General features: G+C 40.7%; 1 protein-coding gene across 1 annotated transcript in view; it reads left to right on the plus strand.

Moving 5' to 3' along the window:
• The window catches only part of diaph3 (diaphanous-related formin 3), a 373,414-nt gene that overhangs the window by 290,738 nt on the left and 56,604 nt on the right, over positions 1-26,072 (plus strand). Inside the window, exons 26-27 of the mRNA XM_053513323.1 lie at positions 18,906-19,001; positions 22,008-22,061. Coding sequence (XP_053369298.1) covers positions 18,906-19,001; positions 22,008-22,061 — 150 coding nt within the window. The remainder of the gene's footprint in view (positions 1-18,905; positions 19,002-22,007; positions 22,062-26,072) is intronic.

Below are 26,072 nucleotides of genomic sequence, written 5' to 3' on the forward strand. Positions count from 1 at the left end.
CAATAGATCCATTTTTAACTGACCCGAGGTTTTTTTTATTATTATTATTATTATTATTATTATTATTATCTCTGGCCCTTATACCATGGTAGTCATTACAGGCTAGAGCGAAGTAGCCACACGTATCATTTAACTAGCTAAACCACTAGCACAACTATAGTAGCTGTATAAACTGCTATAATGTTAATTAGTATTAAAGCGAGCTGGAAGTACAGTTCGGTTTTTCAAACTGCGGTTTAATTAACAGTGTTAAAGTACACAAACAGAACTGCAGAAGCAGGTAAAGAAGACTATTAGGGGTTGTTACTGTATGTCTGGCCATGACGCTGATTAAATTAGCTTTAAGTACAACAGCGAAAACACTTTATTGTCTGGGAATCAGCGCAGTGATTCGTATTAGCTAGTTTTGCCGAATGCAACCATAAATTAGTACCAAGTATTGAAACGAGCATTATCGTCCCTAAAACCAGCTCCAAAATAAATATATTTAATTGTTTAACTTTTTGTGTCGCGTATCCTGTTCACTAACATTGCTAAGCGCGACTTGATGTGCGTAACTACATTTTATTTGTGCTTGACAATATTTCATAAGATGTTTAAAATGTAAAAATAGATTTAATAATGGTAAAAAACATAAATTCAATAGTGAGGACATCTCAAAAGGATCATTCTTTTTTCTCTCCCTTCCTGAGTCTTTTTAAACGTAAGAGCCTGAACAGGCAGTCGAATGTGTGACACCGAGTTGAGACCGAGTGCATGTCCTTGAGGAAGAGACAGCATTGTCCGCTCCATATCACTGTAGTCATCAGTGTGGAAAATAATAATAATAAAATGTTATTTAAAAAAATTTACAGTGCTTTAATACAATTTATTAAAGAAAACTAAAGGACTTGTGTTGTAATCTTGACTGATGGACACCGGATCAAAAAAAAAAAAAAAACTCTAACTCCCGTCTCGGATCTTGGGAGCAAACGGCAGGCTGCTCTCGAGGGGTCTTCACTCCTGTAGTGATGCATAGTTCAACATTGGGCGTTTTAATTTTTTTTCCCCAAAATAATCTGACCTCACTCTCACAGCTAAGCAGCTCCTGGTGCATTTCGAAAAAAAAAAAAAAACTTAGCCATACTCTCTTTATGATATCCAATGTTCATGTTATGTATGTTATGGAAATATATATTTTAGTCTAACACCTAATTTACTCCAAGTAAAACTTTCCCAAGTAAAAAGTCCACTTTTGTTTGGTTTGTAATATCATTTTTTTTATTTACCTAATTCATGTTCCTGTCGTGTTCTGTGTTCTCGAAAATGTCACGACTGCATAAATTTACCTATATCTGTAACATTCTTGCGTTTTCTACGTACGTACACAGAGACACACACGCACGCACGCATACACACTGCCAAACCATGCAATCCAAGAGAGGACTTATCTCTTTTTTTTTTTCCTTTTTTTTTTCTTATAAATCAGCTTCTGTCAATGTTCTTCATCCCAGATTTTATTCTCTTATAAAATCTAAAAATTACATAATGGCTCTATCCAGAAGGCAGGGAACAGTTCCTTATCAGTTTCCCCAGACTAAAAGTGCTTGTGGCATGAGCGATGCATTCATCATTAGTGACAGAGAACAACTCTGTGTTTTGTGATCCTATACAAGTATTAAGCTTTGTAGACTGAACTATAATGAAAGAGGAAATCTATTCAATATCTACACACACACAGACACAGGCGTCCGTGAAAGGCAATAAGCAGCGCTCTAAGTGACTGAGTGGAGGAGGTAATAGAATAAAAAGAAAAAGGAAATGATATTTGTGCTGTGATTTGGTTAGAGAATCAGCCATGCACACGGTTAGCGAAAAACAATTTCCCCATTCTCTCTGCTGATCAGGCCTGTACACCAGTAACACTGCACGAGTGCATACAACTGATTATCTGATGCACACACACTCTCTCACACACACTAACACACATCACTTTCCGCTCTTGCTCTGACTGGTACATCTCAACAGTCTCTTATGAAGCCATCTTCGCATTCGTTGTTTTATGTTTGTTTCACATGGTACGATTCTAAGGAGGCCAAGCACTTGATGCCGTCTAAGGAGATGACTGAATTTAGGTTAAGAACTGTCCAAGGTAGTATTAGACGCCTGTTAGACTGGTTAAGCTGAGCCATCAACTTTGCCGAAATGTGCAGAAAAAAAATCATGGATGGGCGTGATCGGAGATCACTTAAACACTTGAAGTTGCAGGGTAAAAATATCGATGTTACAGGTCGTCCCCGTCTTACAAACGAGTTCCGTTGCGGGAGCACGTTTGTAAGTCGAATTTGTTCTCAAGTCCGACGAAGTGCGTCTTAGACATGCCTTTGACATGAATATATAATCAGCATACCAATCCACCCGACTAAATCTGTCCCCTTCCCCGCCTTGTCTAAGGGGAATCTATGTTGTCTCTGTTTTCTCTCTATTTTGAGCTGTTTTCCACTGTATTGGACTGTGAAATTTTTTGGTGGCAAAAGTGGCGGGATCTAATCAATATTAGGCAGGCTGTCATAATGTTATGTTGATCTGTGTACTATACATGGCATCTTTTAATGCAGAACAATATCCACGATTCATTAGTAGTAATTATGGAGCAGTTGTGTCGCATATGGAATAGTGCATATAGAGGAGTGAGGAGTGAAAGAACTGAAACTTTATTCTAAGCGAAAAGAAGCTTTTACCTTTATGGCTTTCACCTTAAATTTGAGTTGGAAAGAGATAAAGGGCAATGTGTTTATGTGAGTACATTTTCAAACAGGGCTAATCCTTGGTAGAAATGAGTTGATATTTTTCAAAGGACAGTTACTGCAGTTTCAGTGGGTTAGGGCCTTCCTTCAGAATAGAGAAACTGAACTAATGTGCACTTGCAGCATTTTTAATTCAGCTGGGAAATATTATAAATAGAAGAACCCTTCTTCATATATTTATAGACTAACTCTTTCAGACCACTGTGGAGGAGGTACAAGTATTATTGTCAAAGTCTACGATAGAGAGACATCCTTATGATTGTAAATACAGATAGTTTTCTTTAAGTTGCAAACCGCTGGTGAAACTCCTAGATAAAAACGGCAGATTATTTAACAAAAAAAAGAAAGACAAAAGCTTGCGCAATTCTAATGTTATATTAGCTTGTAACAGGATGATTAAAAGAGAGAAGAAAATGAAGGGCTCACGTTCCAGTGCAGACCACATGATCATTAAACATGCTCGAGGTTGTACATGGCATGGGCGCGTAGAGCTGCCACTGGAATTGGGTCACTGGTGTTTATTGATTGTGTCTGCTGATGGAAGTAGCAGGTTGAATTCTGAAGTTTAAGTCTAAATTCAAATACTTATAGAACTGAAAGTGGTTAGTATCTACCCAATTCCGTCTTGCAGTATGCACGGCTGGCGCATGTGCATCCTGGGCCAAAGATACTACCAAAATGCCTAATGGGAAGAAGACAAGCTTGTGGAGGTGGAGCAGTGTGATGCCCTTGACAGTGTTCTGGGGCGAAACCTCTTGGTATTCATCTGGATATCACTTTCACACATGCTACCTAACTGGTTGCAGAGCCAATACAAGAAATTTGCCTCGGCATACAGCGCATTTCGGATAGCCGTCTGGGAATTTCGTGCATGTCCAGGAGCCGTTTAGAATGTGTTTGCATCAGTGGAAAGCCAAAGAGAAGCGAGTTTACTGTACATATTTTTTTTGTGGGATTTTTTTTTTCTGCAAGATTTAGTGAAGACTGTTGCTCCCAACAATATTAGCAAGGACGGTAGCACAAAGAAAAAAGTTTTTTTTTTTTTTTTGTACTGTATATTTATTCCATATTTTACTTCATTAATATGTCTTTTCTAAATATTTGAATAATTTTTACAAGGCGAACATATGATTATAGTGTTGGAAATTGGTAATATTTTTGGGTAACTGGAACGGATTGTCTGCATTTACATTATTTCCTATGAAAATATGTGCTTCACAGTACGAAATTACCCCTTAAAGAACTCACCTTCGGAATGCTGTGTTTCCAAATGTAAGCGTTCTGAAACAGCAGAGTTTAAGGTGCTCACTTGGCCTCCAAAATACCCAAATCTGAATCCAACTAAGCGTCTGTCAGAGGTGCAACAAGTTTGATCCATGGAGGCCCCATTGATATTGATGTGTATGTACTATTTATATATAAAGCCGAGTCTGTAAAAAAATTTGTCTCCTGCTGATGGACAGTAGGGGGCGCTACACAGTGTTATCCAGCAATTATCTCCAACTAACAGTCGTGCTAAAACGCTGCATAGTGGCGCGCTTAATCGTGCTTTATTGCCTAATTATGGCATTAGGACAACATGCAGGTGCTCTCTCTCTCTCTCTCTCTCTCTCTCTCTCTCTGGCCTGTAATGTTTTTTTAAGTCAGAACCCAGATCCTTAACACTTCTCCATATTGTTTCACACACTGCAGCGAAAGGGTTTGCGATCTCAGTGTGGGGCTGTGGGTGGAAGCGAGAGACGCATAGTGTAGTGACAAAAGCTACATCTTATTATAGCCTGTGTCACGTTTACAAAACCGTTCAGGAACATTTTGTTTTTTCCTCTTCATTCATGTGTTCTGTTGAATGCATTATTATCCTGCGAATAATAAAGCAGCATATCGCCTACCTCTCTCTCTCTGTCTCTCTCGCTCTGTCTCTTTCTCTCTCTCTCTCTGTCTTACACTAGCTCTCTCTCTAAACATTATGGTTGTTTTTAAAAGCATATCCGCATGCTACCTTTTAAAAGCATGTTTTGTTTTTTTTATGCACACACATTTTGGGATTTGTTTTTCTCTTTTCTGTCGGCAAACCCTACTGTGTGACAAATCCCTTGCATTATGGCCCAGGGTGCACTCCTCGGGGGGTGTGTTTGGCAGCTGACGGATTATACATCAGCATTTACTTACCCTTCCGCATAGAGCTAGTTCATAGGAAGATTCAGACAGATAAAAAAAAGAGCGAAAAAAGAATAAAAAAAAAAATGTTTTATTGAAAGAAGTCACCTGCATTTGGAACAGCTTGACGTGGCTGCAGGAGTGAGAGGGAGGTGAGAGAGGGCAGACAATGTGTGGCAAAGAGAAAGAATCAGAGGCTGAGTGTTTAACAGGGTCAGCCAGCCAGGTCTCTATTAATGTCTCTCGCTCGCTCTCTTTCTCTCCTTCTCGCTCTTTATAGCAGCTTCCAGCACGCTCAGGGTGATTGCTCTCTCTCTTTCTCACTTATTCTGTAATTATTTAAAAGTTCACATTCAAACATTAATGGACCATAATCATTTTATTCTGCAACAGACGTTTTTTTTTTTCTTTTTCCCCCAGACATGTCAGTTGTCAAGAGGGTTTTTTTTTTTGTTGTTGTTATGTTTTGTTTTAAAGGATAATGCTTCAATAGTGCTGCCAGTTTATGAGCAAGCCTTATACGTCATGAAAGACATCATATATTATAGAAATAACTGTCTTTTGTACGTTTTTCTTTTTTTACTTTGGAAGTATTTTGTGGCCTCTTCTTTTCACAGCATGATATCTTGGAAAAGTGTATCGTGCTATAAGATGCTCCTATGCTGATATTTCATCTGCATTTTCCCCCAGTCTTACCTAGAAAGCAAAGTTCAGCATCTCTGAATCTTAACATGGCTAAGATACATACTGTACGGTAAGACCTTGCTTACCTAGCACAAAAATGTCCGCGATTTCCATCAGGGAAATGGTTTCTCTTGGTTAAGTACTCGTGAAAACATAACTTTATGACTTATACAGTACATCAACCAGGCATAGAGTAAGAATAAAAACCACCTGCTTGATATTACAGTACTGCTGTAGCTCCCACTTGGGAAGCCAAACCAGCTCAGATCTGTCAAGGCATGGACTCCACATGATGTCCTGTGGTATCCGGCACCAAGGCGTTAACGGCAATTTCTTTATGCTTTCCAAGTTTCTTTATTCTCTCCAAGAATTTGGAGGCCACGTCAACTCCTTGGACTCTTTCACGTTCCTCAGGGAGTTTTTGCAGTCTCGCAGAAAGAGGACGCCGCCTTTTAGGATCAATAAAAGGGGTGTGTACTCGATTTGCAGTAATGTTTACATAGGTGTCAAAGTAGCACCTGCATGAACGCCAGGGCTCGAGGTTTCCTAGCAGAACGTTGCCCAGAGCAGAGCATCACACTCTTTGCCGGCTCATCTTCTCTCAAAGCTTCCGTCTTTTTCCATCTTGCTCCATGGTGTAGTTCTGATGCTCAGGTGTCCATTATTGGTGCTTTCAAAAAAAACATGGAGGACAGCATGGACATGGAGGACATGGAGGACAGCATGGTCACTCTGACCGGTCGTCAGCTACCCAGCTCCATACACAACAAACGGCAATGCACTGTCCGTTCGGATAGCTTCCTATCCTAGCTATTTGTGCTACAGAAGCTCTTCTGTCGCATAAAAAAACAGTATAGCCGTCACTCCCTGTGGACATCAGTATCAGTAAGCCATGAGCGTCCATCACTCTGGCACCAGTTCGCTGCTTGTCCTTCCTTGGACCGCTTGTGTTAGGAACTAACTACTTCACAGCAGGGACACACCACAAGACCTGCTGTTTTGGAGATGTTCGGCCCCAGACATCTAGACATTACAGATGTCACTTGGTCCTCGTCAAAGTCTGACTTGCCCATTTTTTCTGCTTGCAGCACATCACCTTTAAAAAACTGACTCTTCACATGCTGCCTAGAATATCTCAGACATTAGCAGGTGTCAATGCTAATGAGTTAATCAGTGCTATTCACTCCGTTCAGCCCTCAGTGGATTTCAATGCCATGACTGATTGGTGTTGTGTTCACTACTTAATTGAGGAAACCTAATGCATACAGATGGAACGTAAACATATGCCATAAATAACGTGCATTTATTTCGTCAAAGGTGAACAGTTAAATTAAATGTCAATTAAATGAAGGTTTAATGAAGGGCAAACTGCATCGTGATCTTAACCATTCAAATATGGCTGTTTCTGTCTTTCAATATACGGCAACACACCGAACAGTAGTGTTCGACCGGACGAAACCGAAAAAGGGGCTGTGTTTTTTAGAAAGCAGACAGTAAGACGAGCGTGTCACAGCGTCTGGCTTAGCTGCGTTTCTGATTCCGCGCACGATTCCGCACACCTAACAGCTACCTGACGACTTTAGCGTCTCTCAGTCTCACTCGGGAACGGATTGCAACGGAGAAGGAAATCTATTCAACAACGATTATTACAGATCCATGACAGAGAAGCGCGTGCAGGTCGCACCAGATTGGTATTCATGTCCAGGAACGTGGCGCGGACGCTCCTGATCTGTCGATTTTAGCAAGCCATATACAGCGCCAGGTGCACCAGGGGGAACGAGGAAAGGCAGGACATGGAGCGAACATCAAAGCGGGAGCGAGTGGTGTCGGCTTCAAAGAGGGATTACCCTCTCCTTCCTCTCCTGCGTCAGAACCGCGCCGTATCTCACACCCGCTCGTCTCCATCTCAAATCTCTTTCACACCTATTAGCTTCTAATCGTAGTAATCTTACTCTCTTTCACTTTCTGCTCTCTGTCTCCCGCTCAGTCCACTCACTCCCTTGTTTCCCTCCGTACTTTATCTTCATATCTCTGTGCTCTTTCATATCTTTATTGTTCTAGTATGCTGTCTCTTTTCCTCTCACACTTCCTTGCTCATTCCTTCTGAAACTCTGAATAAAGAATGTAGAAGCAGTGGGGCTTAAGGGACAACTGGAACACACTGACAGTCACATCATTACACCGTTTATATCACTCACTCATCGCCTATACCGCTTTATTCTGTATACAGGGTCGTAAAGTATTAAAAACATTTTTTTTTACTTTTGTGTCCATGTATATAGCGACAGTTCTGTAGTAACTGTACTGCAACAACGGCCCTCGTGAAGAAAAAAACGTTAAAAAGGCTGATCAATCTGTTTAGCGACAATGCAATGTCACGTTTCCGCGAAATCCTTAAAAGGATTTTAGGACTTGTGTACTTTGCACACCGCTGCCTGTCAGGTCACCCCTGGTCGTATCTTAGAAGATTCTGCATCAGTCTTTAGCTTGGCTGATATCATCTTTCTTCTATAAATGCAGTGATTATTGTTAAACGTTCCCATAACATGTTTCATTTAAATAAGGAAAATTAATGTAATTAAATTAATGTGGCGAAGATTACTGCTGAAATTATTATTATTTTTTTTTATATCATACACATGGTACTGTGCAAAAGTCTTATTATATGCTGTACCAATTTTGTAATATATGTTTATCATGTCTATATGTACAAAATCATATAAATAAAAAAATATAGTATATACAAAAAATATAGTATAAGACAGACCAATTTTCAGATGGAAACTTAAATGTAGGACGAAACCTACAACAACTATTTTACTTATAGTTCTGTGCAAAAGTCTTGGGCACATCCAGAAATATGGCATAAGCAAAAACTGCTTTTGAAATCATTTCTGCATAAAATAAACTTTTATAAAGAGGAATAAAATAAACAGTCAATGTAAACTGTTAGGCTCCTTTCTATTTTTATGCAAATCCCAGGAGCGTACATTAGGGTGTGTGAAGTGTTTCCATCTGAAAATTGGTCTGTCTTGTACAATTTTTTACAGCCATGCATATATTTGCCTGTTATTTTATTATTTATAAATTTTTAAGGTATATATGGAAATACTAAATGTTTTTGTACATAATTATGCAGACACAATATCATATCATGTACATATATAACAAATTGGTACAGAATATACAGTAATAGGGGGCCTTAGACTTTAGCAGTATATAATATATATACAGTATACATAACATTTATTTATTTATTTAGTTTTTTTTTTTTTTTTACAATCGTGACTAATGAAAATAAGGTTAATTTAATATTCTGAAAACACGACTAAAGTAAAAACAAAACAAAAAAACAGACATTGGTAAGAAGCATTGCTTACATGAATAGATAAGAAAATAAGTTAGAAAAAAACAATCAATGATCACCTTGAGGTTAATTTATTATCTAGTAATGGTACATCCAGAGGTTTTGTATTTCATTTATACCACAGTAGCTTTCCAATGACTGCAAGTTTTTTTGTTTGTTTGTTTTTTATGACCTTAGGTGTATTTAATTACAGTGGTGGCCAAAAGTATTAAGACAAACGAGAAATTCTTCAAAGAATAAAAAATAAGACCAAGAATATGAATAATTGTATTATTGTTTTGCAGTGAAATTGCTGTGCAACAAAATGTATTTAGTTTAGAAGCCCTTTAATTCTTCAAAACCTCCTGCAACCAGCTGTGCATTCAAAAGAAGGTCAAAAGTCAAAAAGACGTCTGCAATACTCTGATGTCACGCACTCATTTTAATCCATGCCTGTATGATCACCATGTACCGGAATTTGCCACAGAAGTTCACAATTCACTTTTTCTGCAGAGAAAATTTCAGAAAATAAAGTAATTTAGAAAGTAAAAGTCCTGACACATGTTTGCTTTATCCATTAACTAACCCAGCTGATTCTAATTAGCACAGCTCTTCAGGCAGATAGACGAGGAATAATTAGTGACGATATTTGTGCACAGAGAGAGAGCTTAAATACATAGCGTATGTTTCCCTAATACTTTAGCCCACCACTGTATGTTGTTATTATTATTATTATTATTATTAATATATTATTATTATTAATATATTATATTACTTAATTAATTAACTTCATCGATAATTGTTTAATTATTAATAATTTATATGGAGGTTTTCAAAATTAAAAATAAGTAGATAGTCTTCATTCTCTTCAACATTTACATTTAGGCATTTGGCAGACACTCCTATCCAGAGCGACTTACATTTTTATCTTATTACACATCTGAGCAGTTGAGGGTTAAGGGCCTTGCTCAAGGGCCCAGCAGTGGCAACTTGGTGGTTGTGGGGTTTGAACCTGAGATCTATCGAACCCTAGTCCAATGCCTTAACCACTGAGCTACCCCTGGCCAACACATGGCCAGTCGCAATATGCCACGCCATCATAGCTCAATACGCTCTGCCATACTGTCTGATGCTACTAGCACCGCTCAACTGGTCCAACGGGCTCTCACTGCACAAGGAAGGCATAGCTGACTGAATACAGGTATTCCCCGACTTACAAATGAGTTCTGTTCCAGGAGCAACGTTCGTAAGTCGGATTTGTTCTTAAGTCCGACAAAGTGAGTCTCGTACACCTTTGACACAAATATACAATGTAAAGCGTAGCAAGCCACCTGACTAAATCTCTGTCCCCTTTAATAATAATAATAGATTTTATTTGTATTTATTTGTATATTTCATGACACTTAAGGATACCTTACAAACCATAAAAAACAAAACACCAAAAAAATTAATAAATAAATAAATAAATAAAAACTACGTCTAAATCTTGTGGACAAAATCTGTAATCTTATGTAACATTGTTAGGATTATTCTCCATCAGGACGGCCATTTTCTATAATCGTGCTTCCAGACTGATTCAATGAAACCGGTGAGGCCGACACATTTTTCCCGCACCCCAACACCACACACATACTGTACAATATACCTGACTTTAGACATAATTTTACATTTACTTACACACTGAAACTATTGTATATAATTGTAAATATTGGTATCTGATGCACTGCACTGTTTTTTTTTTTTTTCCTACAATACACGTCAGCTACTTTCATGATTTGTTTGCATCAACGAATGTTCGTAGAACCGCGGTCCGTTCTTATCTACGGAAATTTGTAACACGAATATTCGTAAGTCGGAGACTACCTGTATCTGAGAAACAATCTTTCCCAGCCTCTCCAGTGTACTTCTGTAAGTAGCTTAGGGTAAGGGCAACTGCCCAACCTGACCATGCTGCTGATAAACGATGCAACTACTTTTTTGGTTTTATACTCTTTACGTTTTCTGTCTGTGTGATATGATGTGAATAACCAGAGTCTGGATAGAGCGTCAGACTTTTATTCTGGGTGACCGATCAAAACCTGGTGTCACCATTGCCCTGAAGCAAGACTCTTAGAGAAGAAAGGAACGTCTGTGTGACATTCTTCTTCCAGCCAATCAGCAGCCAAGAATTCCATGAGCCACACCCTTAGATACAGACATTAATGGTGCTGATCAGAATCCAGAAACCTGCATTCTTAAGCCGGCATGATGATGAGAAAAACACATCTAGTGCTTTATGGCGCCTGTGTCCTTGTCCCTACTCGAGAGCCACAGCTCTTATATTTATAACCTTGTGCTTTACTCTTCTGACTCTTAATGGATCAATTTAAAACGTATAAAGTCTGCCTTGTTCCCGCAGAGGGTTTAATGAAAAGAATTACCAATTTGTACTTACAAATACATTGGTCATGCTCTTGCTGCCTTACCCTTACGCCATTTACACACACACACACACCATCCTTCTTTCTGTCTCTCTATCTTTCTCACACATTTAATGCTGTCTGTCTGCTTTAAGCTTCTTCTCTTCCCTCCTGTCAGAAATCAGTCGTAGCACAAATGGGAGCTTTTTTGTTTCCAGGTTACTGTTGCCACCTCCCCGCTTTGTCTCCACGGTGACTGTCAATTAAAACGCTGCAGTAACGCGAGTCACCTGCAGTGGGCGCAGTGCCGTGCACAAGCAGATACTACGCCGTTTTCGAGCTCTGCAAGAACTTTGCATGAAAAATAGCTGAGCAGACTGATGCTCTGCACTATTTTTACTTCTGTTATACGTTTGTAGAGAAGGACTCACACACACATAAGGTAATGAATGTGAAGCTGAAGATAGAGAGAGCAGACAGGAGAAAGAGTAATGCCTGTTCTTTGAGGCATCAGATCAGACAAAATTAGAACCACGGGTTAAAAATGCGATTTCTTTCTCTCGGGAGGATCGATGGCGGATTCTGAGGAATCCCTCAAGTGCTGAACTTTGAACCCTGACTGTCAAAGAGCACACACAGTATAGAATTTAGAGGCTAGGGGGGGAATAAAGATGGATTTGCAAACACCTTCAGATTTCCTAAATTTACATTTCTGACACGTTTATCAGTCTGCTTAACCTTTTCCAAATTCTTGAAAAAAAAAAAGGCATCTTTATCACTTGTTCGCTCTGATGTTGACCCATTGTTAGAATTGTAATTGTGCTGAGTCACTTTGCTAGCAGATTAGCGTTGCAGAGCTGTAGTAGCGACATACCCTCATTAGAGGCACTACCGTATACTGTACATATACTGTACGTTTTTTATAGAAGTCAGTAACCATTTCATAATCGATAATCAGTTTTAGTCAATCAACTACCAACTTCTTTGATCTTTTTGGGCTCGGCCCTCTTTATTCCAGTGAAAAGAACTCTTAATGCTTCAACATAACAAGACATTATGGACAATTTCATGCTCGCAACCTTTGGGGACGGCCCCTTGCTGTTCCAACACGACTGCAGTGCACAAAGCAAGGTCCATGGAGACATGGATGAAGAACTTGACTGGTCTGCACTTGCAATCGAGTCCTAACCTCAACCCGATAGAACACCTTCGTGATGAGTTAGAGCGGAGACTGCGAGCCAGGCCTTCTCGTCCAACATCAGTTCGTTAAAAATTGTTCCTGCTCGACACACCATCCGTGAAGTTTGTTATTCAGAACACGAGTACAATGTAACATGGCCAGAGCTAAATTCAAGAACCGCCTGGCGCTTCTGAAATCGCACTGAGCTAACCCGAGTCGGTATCTTTCAACGATGCATTTAGTGCATATACAACTCTTGTTTCACTGGAAGCCTTTCAGCGATACGCCTAGTTTGGTTTAGCCACACAACCGTGTTGTGAGCATGCACAGTTATCAGATTTATGCACATACACGTTTCCTTTACAGCATTGAAAAACATGCTCACAACGTGGCATGTTTTAGGAATTTTTTTATTTCAATTCTACTTTTTTCAATTAAATTTTATAAAATTTTAATTCTCTCTTTAGTTTAATTGTATTTTCTAGTGCAATATTTTCAGTTGTAATGTTTAAATTTGAGTCATGGACAGTCGTATTAAGTCATATTGTGTACGATTGTGTACACGACAAAAAACATTTAAATTTGACTATAATTAGTGATCTACCAATCAATACTACTGTATATATCCAGTTATGTCTTCTTCTTAGTAGTATATCACGACCTAAATAACTGATACATCTACTTATTTTTTTTGGTCTACATGTTGTGTGTCAAGATTTATAGCTATTGTCAGGTTAGCAACACAAGCTAACAGCATTAGCGACAAAGATGAAAAAGGAAAAAATCTCCAGCATTTGATTTCTTCACATAGGGCTTAATATAGATTTTAATGTGCAGCACAAGTATATGCAAAAATTATATTTAAAAAAAACTTTATTGTTAAAAGTATTACGTTTTTGGATATACTTTGGGTATTTTTGTGTTGTCTTTTAGATCTTTATCTTATCTTTTAGATTTTTATTTTTGTAAAATCAATTAAACATCTGGGAATCATGGCCAGTCCAAGCTTGCATGCGTGTAGAGGAAGTAGAAAGTGATGAGAAAACATTTTATGCTGCCAGATTTTTGCATGTTAAAGAAGTAACCAGCATCCTCATCCTTTAGTCAGAAGAACAAGAATAGTTGACCTTTTTACGATTTTAAAAACGACTCTGAAACCACGGCGCGCGTCTGTCAGATCAGATTGGCAGCTGGCATTTTGACAGAGCGACACCAGTCGGGGAGGGGAGCCGAGATCGGCTGCGTGGATCCATCCGTGAGCTTTTGGTATGAAAGGGAAAAGATCTCAATACAGGGATTGGCAAAAGGTCAGAGAGGAGATAATTACAGAGCTCGTACTGATGAGGACAACTTGTATTTATCGTCTCCGTTTAGCTCCCGGGTCTCGTCAGCGTCTCTCGTGTCAGGTTTGATCAGGTTTGATTCAAGTTTTCTTTAGGAGCTACTTTAGGAAGCATGATGCCTTTAGCACCGTGTTTTTCAGGCGCACGTGTGCGCGTGTCTGATACCTTCACACTGCGTGAGCTGAGTTTTAAGAGGTTTTGTCAGGTCTCATATGCTGTAGGAAGATGCTGTTTTTTTTTTTTCTTCCATAGAGCACAGAACAGTGTCTGCAGTCTGATTTGATTTCATTTGATTTGATTCGATTGCCGTCATCAATCATGAGCCCGAGCCATATGATGGTGTAATATCAATATCACGCTAAGCTACGTGTCTATACAGCGCTCTGAGATTTCACAGCTGATTTGTATTTCGGATAATTACCCACTATAAAGAAGTAGCTGAGTCGGCGGTAAAAATGCAAAAATGCACATGTAAAGCAATGAAATAATTGTAAATTAAATAGTCCCAAAAAAAAATAGAGCCAACAGTCCATCACGGTCAGTCTGGTGTGCTTCTTGTGACCACTAAATCATCCCACATGTGTTTCTCTCACACCTCCATGTCCCCCTTCATTCTCTGTTATTAAACTCTCCTCACCCTTTCTGTCTCCTCCATCAGTGGCCCAGCAGGCACCCTCCTCTATCTCTCTTTCATCTCTTTCTGTTTTTTTTTTTTTTTTTTGCTCTCAGACTTGTTCTATCATTTGTCTTCCACTACACACCCATCCATCCATCCATCATTCTGTACCCCACCCAGTGTAATAAAAGCCAACCGTGGTGTTAAGGTTAAACATTAGCTTTTCCCTCTACCCTCCATCCTTATCTCTTCTCCGGTTTAAGCGTTCACGAAGTACAAGCTGGATTACAGAGCTCAGTAATTGGCTTGAATTAGATTGGATTGTGTGTAGCCGAGTACAGCGCTAAGCCTGGTGTGTCAGGAAGTGTCATTGTGGTGTCCTTTGGCGCGCACTCTCAGACCATGCTATGATTGGATGAGGCGTGCGGGGTTCGGCTCTCCGTGCCCCTTCCTCAGGGGTGAACAGTGCAGTAGGGGATCAGCATGGATGCACACTTGGATGAATGGATAGATGGCTGCACGTATGGATGGATGGATAGATGTACCCTATGGATTGATGCACATATAGATGTATGGTTGGATAGATGTTTAGACTGATGTTTAGACTGATGGATGGACAGATGGATGGATATATGCTCGTATGGATGGATGCACAGATGGATAGATAGACGGATGGATATATGCACAGATGGACAGATGGAAGCAAAGATGCATAAATGTATGGATGGATGCACATATAGATGTATGGATGGATAGATGTTTAGACTGATGGATGGATATATGCTCGTATGGATGGATGCACAGGTGGATACAGTAGATAGATGGATGGATATATGTACAGATGGATGGAGGGATGGATAGATAGATGAATACACAGATAAATGGATGGATAAATAAATGGATGGATGGATATATGCACAGATGGACAGATAGAAGCATAGATAGATGGATGGATAGTGGCATAATTGGATGGATGGATGCATAGATGCATGGACTGATGAATTGACGCATAAAAGGATGTATAGAAGAAAAGATGCATGCATAGTTGGATGAATAGCTAGATTGACAGATTAATAGATGCATAGATAGATGGATTGATATTTGGATATATGATTAATTTAAAATGCAGATGGAAATGGATGTATAGATAGATAGATAGATAGATAGATAGATAGATAGATAGATAGATAGATAGATAGATAGACAGACAGAAAGACAGACAGACAGATAGATAGATAGATAGTTGTGTTGGACTAATGGCACTTAGTTATTACCCTAGTTAACCCAGTATAAGTATGTATCCAGTGATGTAAACATTAAAGCACTTTTTGTAAGTCGCTCTGGATAAGAGCGTCTGCCAAATGCGTAAATGTAAATGTAGATAGATCCTTAATCTCAGTAGCTATGCAGACGGCCCAACATGTTTTGAGAGGAGGAGCAGTTTTTTAATCGCTGGTTCATTTGTATATCTCAGTAGAATATCGTTTCTACCCCACAATTATCGATCCTGTCCCTCCCCCTCCTCTGCTGCAGATTTAAAGAATTGCTCTTGATTGAGGCTCACCTGCACTGTATTATTTGCCCCGCGTCCCCCCTCACCAATATGACCCAGACCCATGTAATTAACACCTATGGAAAGGAGCGTGACATAGTAGTGTAGGAGGAGAAGGGAGGTCTTGAAAGAGAAATTACTGATGGAGTGTTATATTCATGGATAACACGCAGATAAATTATGCCAGAGGAAAAAAATGTGATAAACACCTTTTGGTTTAGCGTACAGAAAATGTAGCGGAATGCTGATTGGTGTGGGCTGTTAATTATGCGGTAGATTGAAAACTATAATTTGATGAATAATTTGTGCAAAATCTATGTGATAATTAACTGTTTATTCTGAGCAGCTTCTGGCGACGTCACGTAGTCTTCATCTTTCCCTTCAGCCATAGTATCACAGAGGAGTATTTGATTTTGTCTTTTTTTCTCTCTCTCTCTCTCTCTCTCTCTCTTTTTCTTTCTTTCAAATGATTGCTTTCTGTTGCCGAAATGCAGAGTAGGAACTGTTCAGCCGTAGTTGCAAGGATTGTGTCTGTCTTTTACGAAGCTCCCTTAGCCATGTGAAACAGTGTGAAGAGAAGCTCAGCCTTCAAGTCTAAATAAAAAATGAGAACACATGGACAACTGTAGGATTTCACGGCGCTTCTCCAAACAAATGCCTAAATTTTCAATTCCAATCGGGATTGCGTCAGTGTACACCAGAGAGACAGGACAGAGAGACAGGAACTCCTCATTGTCTGTTCCTCCAGCTCTGTTTTTTAGCTACAGGTAGTCCCTGTATTATGAACATTCGGAGATGCGAAAAAATTACGAAAGTAGCTTACATGTACAAAAAATAGACACTGCAGTGCACCAGATCCCAATATTTACAATTATATACAATATTTTTTAGTGTGTAAGTGGATGTATTAAATGTCCAAAGTCCGGTATATTGTATGTGTGCGCGTTTGAGGGTGCGGGAGAAATTAGTCCGTGAATCAGTCCGGGAGCACGATGATAGAAAATGTAACAGTTAGAGTTCACAGTCCAATACAGTGGAAAACAGCTGATAAAATGTCGTCCGGGATTCCCCTCGCTATTTAAAGGCGCAGAGACAACACTGTTACATTTTACTGTGTGATTAAATTCCTTGTGGTTTTTGGAGACCTGACAGCAGTGTGGGGAAAGTGGACAGATTTAGTAAAGTGGATTTGTATCCTTTACATTGTATATGCATGTCAACGGCATATAAAAGTCACTTTGTCAGACTTAAGAACAAATCCGACTTACGAACATGCTCCTGAAACAGAACTCGTTCGTAAGTCGGGGACTTGCTGTATTTCTCAAGCACTTGCTGTGTTTCCTTCGACATATCCTGGATCTCCTCCAGCTATAAAACCCCGCCCATGAAATCCCGCCCATTCGGACATTAATAAATGAAAAAGGAGGCAAAGTAAAATTTTGTAGTTACCTTCTGAAACTGACTGTGAAAGTGTCCTTGATGCTTCTGCACTACGATGAAGTTTAAGGAAACTAGTTAACTGCACCAAAACTAGCTCAGTGATGTCAGGTAAACAAAAGACGTAGTAGTTCTACTAGTCGTTTATTAATCTAAATATTGGACCGTGATGGGAGTAAGCGCAAAAAAACTTAAAAATTTCTTCATTTAGCTCTCAAAATTTTGCGCATCCATGGTCGAGGATTCGATTACAGTTTCCGGTGTGCGTGCGTGCACGTGTGTGTGTGAAGTTTGCATGTTCTCCCTCTGCTCGGTGAGGTTTCCTCAGGTACTCAAGTTTCCTACCATAGTCCAGATTTAAGGTAACTGGCATTCCTAAATTTGCCATTGGATTGGCATCCTGTCCAGTCAGTCAAGTCCAGTCCAGCCCAGACCTTGCGAGACCCTGTACAGGATAAGCGGTATTAAAAAAAAATGAATAAATGAAACTACATTAGCTTGTTATTTTCCCCCCACACAATAGTCAATGCATTTTTTTCCCAGGAAATCCTAAATAACAAGAAGCTTACAAGCTGGAAGTGAGAAAGCCATTGCGCAATCCACGATTCGAGCATTAAGTCCTTGTCCCACCATTGTGATTGTGTGTATATTTCTGTGTGTTTGTGTGTATATATACGCGTACATTTCTTTTCCTTCTACAAGTTCAGTATCAATATACCAAAGAATTGATTTGTAAGGTTACACTGTCAAAGCTACACACGCACACACAAGCCTTCCTCTGTTCCTCTGCACACGGCTGAAAAACACTTTTTGAAAACCTAGTGAAGCACTTTCCTGTCAGATTTATTTTCAGTTTTTCCTCCTTTTCTTTCTCCCCCGGTAAGCTGTGTGTGAGTTCGGGGTTCTGTGTGTGTGTGTATGTGTGTATTTGGAGGGATGTGCTGTAGTCAGTGATGATTTAGTTGCAGGCTTAAGCCCAGTGTGGCTCTATTCTGCCTTAAGGTCTGTAGTGTCCACCTGGACCGATCGCTTCTCTGGAGGCAGCGGCTGCAGAAAAGCCAGTGGCTTCAGGTTAACAACTCTGCATCCTTTTTTATTTTCTTTCCTTTTTTTTTTTTATGAGAGGGCCAAGAAAATCTCAAACGCAGTGGATTTGTTTAGAGCGAGAGGCTTGTAGGTGATGTACGAGCCAGTTAAGGGCTTGTCTGCTTCTCAAATCGCCAGGCTTTGCACTCTGATGTACTGTTCATGGTCTGGCTTGTTGAATCAGCGGGCTTTGCTATGGTAACTCTCACTCAAGGACATGAAAGCGAAATGGAAAAAAAGAAAGCAGCATCTGATTACCTCTCCCTCTTTCTCTCCCTCTTTTTTTTATTTCTTTTTCTTTCTTTCCCTCTCTTTGTAGAAAACGATCAGACCGGAGTGATGGACAGTCTGCTCGAAGCGCTGCAATCTGGAGATGCCTTCAGAGGGCGAAGGAAGAGAGCACCTAGGCCCCGAGGTGAGTCTCATTTCTTTCATCACGTCCTCTCCACTTCCCCTCCATCACACTCGCCATACCTCCCGTTTGACATGCAGCCCTCGTGCCCTCAGTCTTTCTTCAGTAATCTCTTCTTTAAAGCCCTCGCAATCTATCTGCCATATTGCGCTGCTCTTCGACGCCGTGAATCTCGGCCTGACCGCTCCCGTCAAGTGGGCAGTATGAATGCATAATGTCGTGTTAGTATAGCCGGTATGGAGCCTCTGGGACCCATTTTACTTCCCTCTGAAAGGTTAGGCCTGGGACATCTTCTACTCCTTTTATTATGACTGCTGTCTGGTCCTGACGTTCATGCTGGCTGGCTGATGTCACAGCTGGTTACAGAGCCGAGTGCTTCCAGCAGGGCCTGCTCTGATCGCTGTGACTCCGGTCTGAGTGAATCCAGCCCCATCCTTATGCCTCCAGTGTTCAGAAAGTCACACACACACACACACACACACACACACATGCAGAGGTGCACTCATCTGCAACCAACCTGACAGCCCAATTTTTGCCCCGTAATTTAAAAAAATTCTACTGGCTGGAAGTTCTTCACTTTATATATATATAAAATGAAGTCTAGCAAGATAAAAATAAATGAATATATCATCAAGGGATTTGATCCAATCAGCTCTTCTGTAGTTGTGTCACAGAGCTTGTTAAGATCCATAGTTTAATCGCACCATGTTCTGGAGCTGTTTGAGAACCACGCCTTCCTGCTTTTCAGATAAATCAGCTCTCAGACTGAAATGAATGCAGCTAGGAGAAAGGACGCGGCACCTGGAAGACATGATTTGCTTCCTTCTGGTAGCTGTTAATCTGCCCCACCTTTATTTATTCAGGTGTACTCTGAGGGGTAACTCCATGACCTCATGGTCCGGTAAGGCAAACGGCAAATGGCTGGTTTGGGTCGGGGGCTGATGGGCCTGTAAAGAAGTGTGAGATCGGTCTGGTTCCTCTCAAGATTTCTTCCTTTTGCCATCTCGTGGAGTTTTTTCTTGGCTCCGCTGCCCTCGGTTTGCTCATCAGGCACAATCGTACTCATTTCCTTACTTTTCTTTTAATTCTGTAAATCAAAAAGATATATATTTATTATGTAAAACATGATTAAGACAGCAGGAGTTAGTTAGAAGTTCATGCTCTAAGAACATGAATATTAGAGTGTTGTGCAGCAAAACCATATTTACGTGTATAAAACTACAAACATTGTAATAATTACATACGTTGCCACTTTCCAACTATAGGAATCACGTTTTCATAGGTAGACTGTTTGGACAGAACACCCCATTAGAAGACAACGAGCTTGACGGAAAAAAAATCCAAGTCAACCAATTTTGATTTCCCGCCTTCCGACTTTATGCTGACCTCGACCTCTTCTGCCAGTTTTTCTCCTTTATTTTTTGCGTCCCATTTCCACCGGGCTTATTAAGGCACTCCCCGATCAGAAACCCATACCAACGGGGAGGGCGCAGGCTGACACACACAGTCAAACTGCTGCTCACACACCGTTGTGGCGTCCACCTCCTCTCGCTAGGTTGAGTTCACAGACGCCCATGATTGACTATTGACACTGTGGGCATTTTCACATTAGGGCCCTGGGATCACTTTAGAGAACACTTGAACCCCAAGTCTGGTTCATTTTGATCAGTGAGAACGCAATCATTCCACGTTTGGGGGAAAAAAGTACCCGAGTCTGCTAGAAAAAGGTGGTCAGGGACAGACCGAGTCAGATACAGAATCCAGTCGGAAATGAGAACGGAAGCAGATCGCTGTTTAGACGCGACGTCACCACTGCTGTCTGCCTGCTCCAGAATCTGTCCAGAATCCAATTTCATCCTCTAACCTACGTAGCCATAGCTGATAAAGTAGGAACGCATGCAAAGATTACGCCACTCTCGAAATATCAATAATATTAGGTATAGCGGGAAAGAAGAACTTTCTCCTCTCTTCCTCTCTCGTGTTTAATGGCGGCTCACAAAGCAAGTAGGTGCTTGTGGTCACCGGCTGTATCAGAGAGTGTAAATACGCAAGTGTACACGAGAACGGAGAACAAAAGAATCCCACCCCTCTTTTTTCCTCCTAAGAGATCCCTTCTGCCCTGGCCACGCCCATGTAGATCTGAATGCTAAAAGAATCAAGCGGGAGGGGCATCGACTCCGGTTTCTTTAAATTGTTCATGTTTTGAAACTTTGTTATAGCAGTAGTTTTCTTGCAATCAAATCAAACAAATCACATCTGAATCCAAATCGAAGACGTTAACTCTTAGACATCGGACACGTTTTCAAAAGTACGTCCGCAAAACCAGGCGCTCATAAACGATACAACTCTTTCAGTCCTTCTCGTCTGAATATTGCTTTTGAGAAACTAAGCACTTTTTCATTTTTATTTTTTTTGGAACGAGGTCTAACATCATGCCTCCTGTTGCTCCGCTCCACACACATTAGCACACTCATTTTCATGTTTCACCACAAAAATAGAAAGCGTGCGACGTCTTCCCGAGCAGCCGCGTCGTCTTTATATGAGGTTTTTGCACCTGCACAGGAACAAAGCGCTCGCACATAGAAATCTGGTTTAGACACACACACACAGTTTTAGAATACATGTAGCAACTTCATAATAATAATAAAAAAAACGTTGCTGCTAATAAATCGACCGCGGAGAGGAATCAGGCTTAAGCCTGCGAAGTAGAAGAGTAATATGAATCATTGGAGTGAGATTAATCCATAGATCTGAACGTGGTGTATATGAAATGATGAAGCTATGAACTGGGAATGAACTCCTCCGTGACGGGGGGAAAAAAAACAATCCTCACAACGCGGTAGTATAGATCAGTCTACACCCTTTCGGAAATGCCTATACTACTAAAGGGAAAAAAAAAAAGGAGAAAACTTGCTTGTACCCATCCTATATACCGTCCCAGAGGTGTGTTCGTCTGTCTGTCATTCTCAGTCTTACCGTCGCTTATAATGTCTTTTTTTTATTCCACAGATGAAGCAACTCAAATGGTCAACCAAAGGCCAGTTCTGAAAGACTGCAACCATGGTAAATGAAAAGAAAATCGTCCCGAAAAAAGCAAACAAACAAAAACAAAACAAATTCTCCTATCTGTGCTGTATGCTTTGGCTCATTTTCCTACTTTTTTTTTTTTTTCTCATTAATGCTGCAGCCTAACCTCAGTAACCCTTCATTAACACTGCGCCGTTAGTCTCTGGTGCCATATGTACGTTATGCGCTTTGCCTCATTCCTCAGACTGCGGGGTGGGCAGGAAATTGAGATTGATCAAAACTCCTTCTCTAATCTGTTCCAAGCATAGTAACACGCCTCTAAATTGTGATACATGACCGTTCATTATACCGGTTAGGACTTTTGTCTCCATGAACACCGCACATGTCATGTTGTACAGTTCCACTAGAATAATCACGCTTTTGATTTGCGATTTATTCCTGATGCGGTTACGTATCACAGTTTATCAGCTAGCTCAAGCTTCTTGCATGATATGTGTTTACCTCTTGCTTTTCTCTGGTATTTTTTTAACCAATCCCATGTCCGATCACAGCTCCTCCATCCTCTCTATGCTCTTTGGCGTAGGTGGTGCGTGTTTTATTATTATTATTATTATTATTATTATTATTAGATATTTTTTTCTCTTCTCTTCCTTTCCTTTATTTTTCCTGCCTGAGTGGGGATTGGTGCTAATGTGCATGCATTAGCTCTGATGACAACTTAGTGTTAATGCGTGCCGAAGCTGCCCACGGAGACTTGTTGATTGCCCACCTGTCAGAACGGCACTTCATAACGGTCTCTCTCTCTCTCGAGTTACGTCAGGTTCCACTACCAGCGGGTGAGGGGGTTTGTCGAAGAAGAACCTCTCGCATACACATCTAGAGTGACTAGGGCCGCTAGATGCGACCCGCTAGATATATCCAGGCGCGTTTTCCGTCCGCGGCGACGTGTCGAAAACTTTCTAACCGCCGATTATCCATCTGCTCATGAAGATATCGCAGTGCAAACGAGTCGACATGCAATTTCCCGGGATTGTGAAGAGTCGAGGCGAGGCCAGCGTGCGTCATTAGCGCAAGATAAACAACAATGGCTGCCTCATCAAGGTTGCAGTATAATTTCTATTGAGGCACATAATAATTAAACTATCACCTTATTAGGCTGTTATTGTTTGCGATGGGAGTCGGTGCACCTGGTACAGAGAGCATACACGCAAACAATTACTGTGGATTCTCGCTCAGCACTGACTGACTGTCTCTCTGTCTCTCAAATTAAAATGAAAGAACTTTTCTGTACACTCTGTACTTTCCGCTGCTATTCTGCCTGCCACGTCGCATTCTGGGACCGCTCAAGAAGCTCCCCTTGGACGACATACAGTCCCCCGAGGACACCGCGGTCCCGCTTTGCCGTGGTCCCCGCGCTGTCTCCGAATGCAGCCTGGCTGAATAATTGACCCCCAGGCTTCTCTGTTGCCGCGCGGGCCTCGCTTCCACCAGGCCCCGGTGCAGACCCGGCTAATTAGCTCTCATCTCACACCAGGCTTCCGTCCCATTCATCTTCATTTTCACTCTGCCATCTGCTTTTTAAATAAAACTCTACAGTGTCGCATGCTAACACTCTCAGCACGCAAAAGCCCCCGGTCCCCTCGGTGCTCTACCTCATGGCCTAAACTTAATTACTTGTTATTTGCACAGCGCCTCGTAATGAGAATAGTTCACTCTCTTGAGATCGATGTCATATGTGTATTGGGGGGTAGGTTTGTGTCTGTATATGTGTGTGTTGTTTCGTGTGTGTGTTTGTACATTTCTTCGTGTATTTGCTATCAGGGCCTGGCTGATGTAACATTCAGACAGAATCAAGGTTACGCAGTGTTTGTAGGCATCAGAAATAGCGTTTAAAATGTTTACACCGTGAACATGCTGCTGATTTCCCTTGGTCAACCACTAGGGGACCTAATGGCACGCAAAAAGTGTTTATAAGTGAGCGTAGTTGCTCTGGTTTGCGACTTAACCTCTCCGTCCTGTTTTAAATTTTTAATTAGTATGTTGTGTGCGAATGAATTTCTTGTGCTCAGATTTTGAATAATCTCATTCGACTAACACTTCTGTGTTTGTGTTTTTATGTTTTCCATTGGTTTGTTTTTTTTTGGACCATGCAACATTTTTCATCTTACACAGTACCATCACTTCTCCAAAAACCCCCTTCCTGGTACTCGGCGTAGTATAAACACACACTGGTGTTTATTTGTGGTCGTGTAGAGAAGGCGACAACCTTGTCTTAAGGCATGGCACTGCATGTGAATTATTATATTTATTCATCCAAAAAGGCTTCATCTAATTAAATTTGCATGCATAATAAGACCGTGTATGTTGGAGGTGTTGGAATTAAAATATTTATTTTCTATTTTAGTTAAGCCATTATCATAAGAAAGGAAAACTGCGCCATTCACTGTTTAAAACCTTTTTTATTGTTTCCAGGAGCTCAACTGAAACAAAAATGCTGTGGTGTTGTGTTTTATTAAATAGATATATAATTTTATACCTTTTTTTTTTTTGCTGCAGAGAAAATAGAGAAGAAATGCTTTCTATGGAAAATTATAAATTGACCAGAGTTGTAATTTCTACCCAAAGGTATCTGTTTGTGAGTCTGCACCATGTATGTACTGTATATACTGTATACTGTACAGGCCGGTTCTAATCCTCATCCTGATCCATCCTTTATGGTCGCCATCATTAAGGCCGCGATATCAGTCAGTCGGTCACGAGCTAGCAGTGACTAGCAGAAGGGTGGCTGGTACGATTTGTCAGAACTCCTCCATGCTTTGCGTAATTGATCTCCAGGGCTTTGATGTTTCACACTCCAGCGGCACAGCAGGGAGAATTAAAAGCGATACATCTTTGCAAAGAGAAACTGTAATTAGGCGGAGAACTGGTCAGCTCAGCGTGCAGCCATTATTTCGGCAGGCGCCAGCTCCGGTTGTGCCGCGCGTATGATTGGGAGGGCACGGGGGTGTCTCAGTACAGAGCTCTCACATGGCAGCTTGATGTGATGTGACCAGGAATTGTAAAGGCAGCGCTTCAGGGCGTGAGGAAGTCATGTTGCTTTATATAAAACTCCCACTACGGAGACGAGTTGTCAGGTTAAGAGCCCACTATTTGGATTTTATGGGTAATATGTGGTGATGCAGACGACTGGGCACCTCTGCTGAGCTCCTCCTTAGGGTATTGTTTTTATTTATTTCTTGGTTTGTCCGTTCTTTTGTTGATTACTTCGTCTGATTAGTTTTTTTTTTTTTTTTTTACTTTAAACCTTTCAATGTGGCTGTGAGCAAGAAAAGAAGAGAGAACAGTGTATTTCTTAAGCTTGTTCTGTCGATGTATTACAAGTGCCCTTTAGCTTGCCCCAAGGCTCTACTTTACTTACAGTATACATATGCAAAGATGTGTGCTTTGGGTATGGATAATAGTATATGCAGCATACGCCAAAAAAAATTAAATCCAGTGCAAGACTTCAGAATTGTCGCGAAGTAAAACATACAAAGAGGAACTACGTAAGAGGCCCAAACCTGTTCCAGCATCAGCATGTCCTACACAGAGCCATGACGTCAGACCTCCTCATCCGACATCAGCACCTGACCTCACCAATGTTCTTGTGACTGAACAAACCCAAATCCTAACCGTGACGCTCCAACATCTTGAGTAAAGCCTTCCCTAAAGTCTGGAGGTCGTTATAACCCAGACTGTTTTGGGGCAATCAGATTGGACATATAATAAGTATGTCCACAAACTTTTGACAGGCGGATGTGCTATAGTATTGTATCAGATATAATAATTCACAAGGCTATAACAATAACCAGAACATTGGAGGGGGGATTTGTATGACAAATATACATCCCATAATAGTAAGAATCAGTTTCCTAATCAGGAATGTTTCTGCTCGGATATCTAGAGTGGGGATCCGTGTTAATCCTGTTGATTCACAGAAACGCATGCAAACATCATCACTCCGCGAGTGTATCGCCAGGTTTTTCGGTGCCCGTGTGAGGCCTGAGC

This window comes from Clarias gariepinus, chromosome 15 (genome assembly GCF_024256425.1).
Source record: "Clarias gariepinus isolate MV-2021 ecotype Netherlands chromosome 15, CGAR_prim_01v2, whole genome shotgun sequence".
Taxonomy (NCBI): domain Eukaryota; kingdom Metazoa; phylum Chordata; class Actinopteri; order Siluriformes; family Clariidae; genus Clarias; species Clarias gariepinus.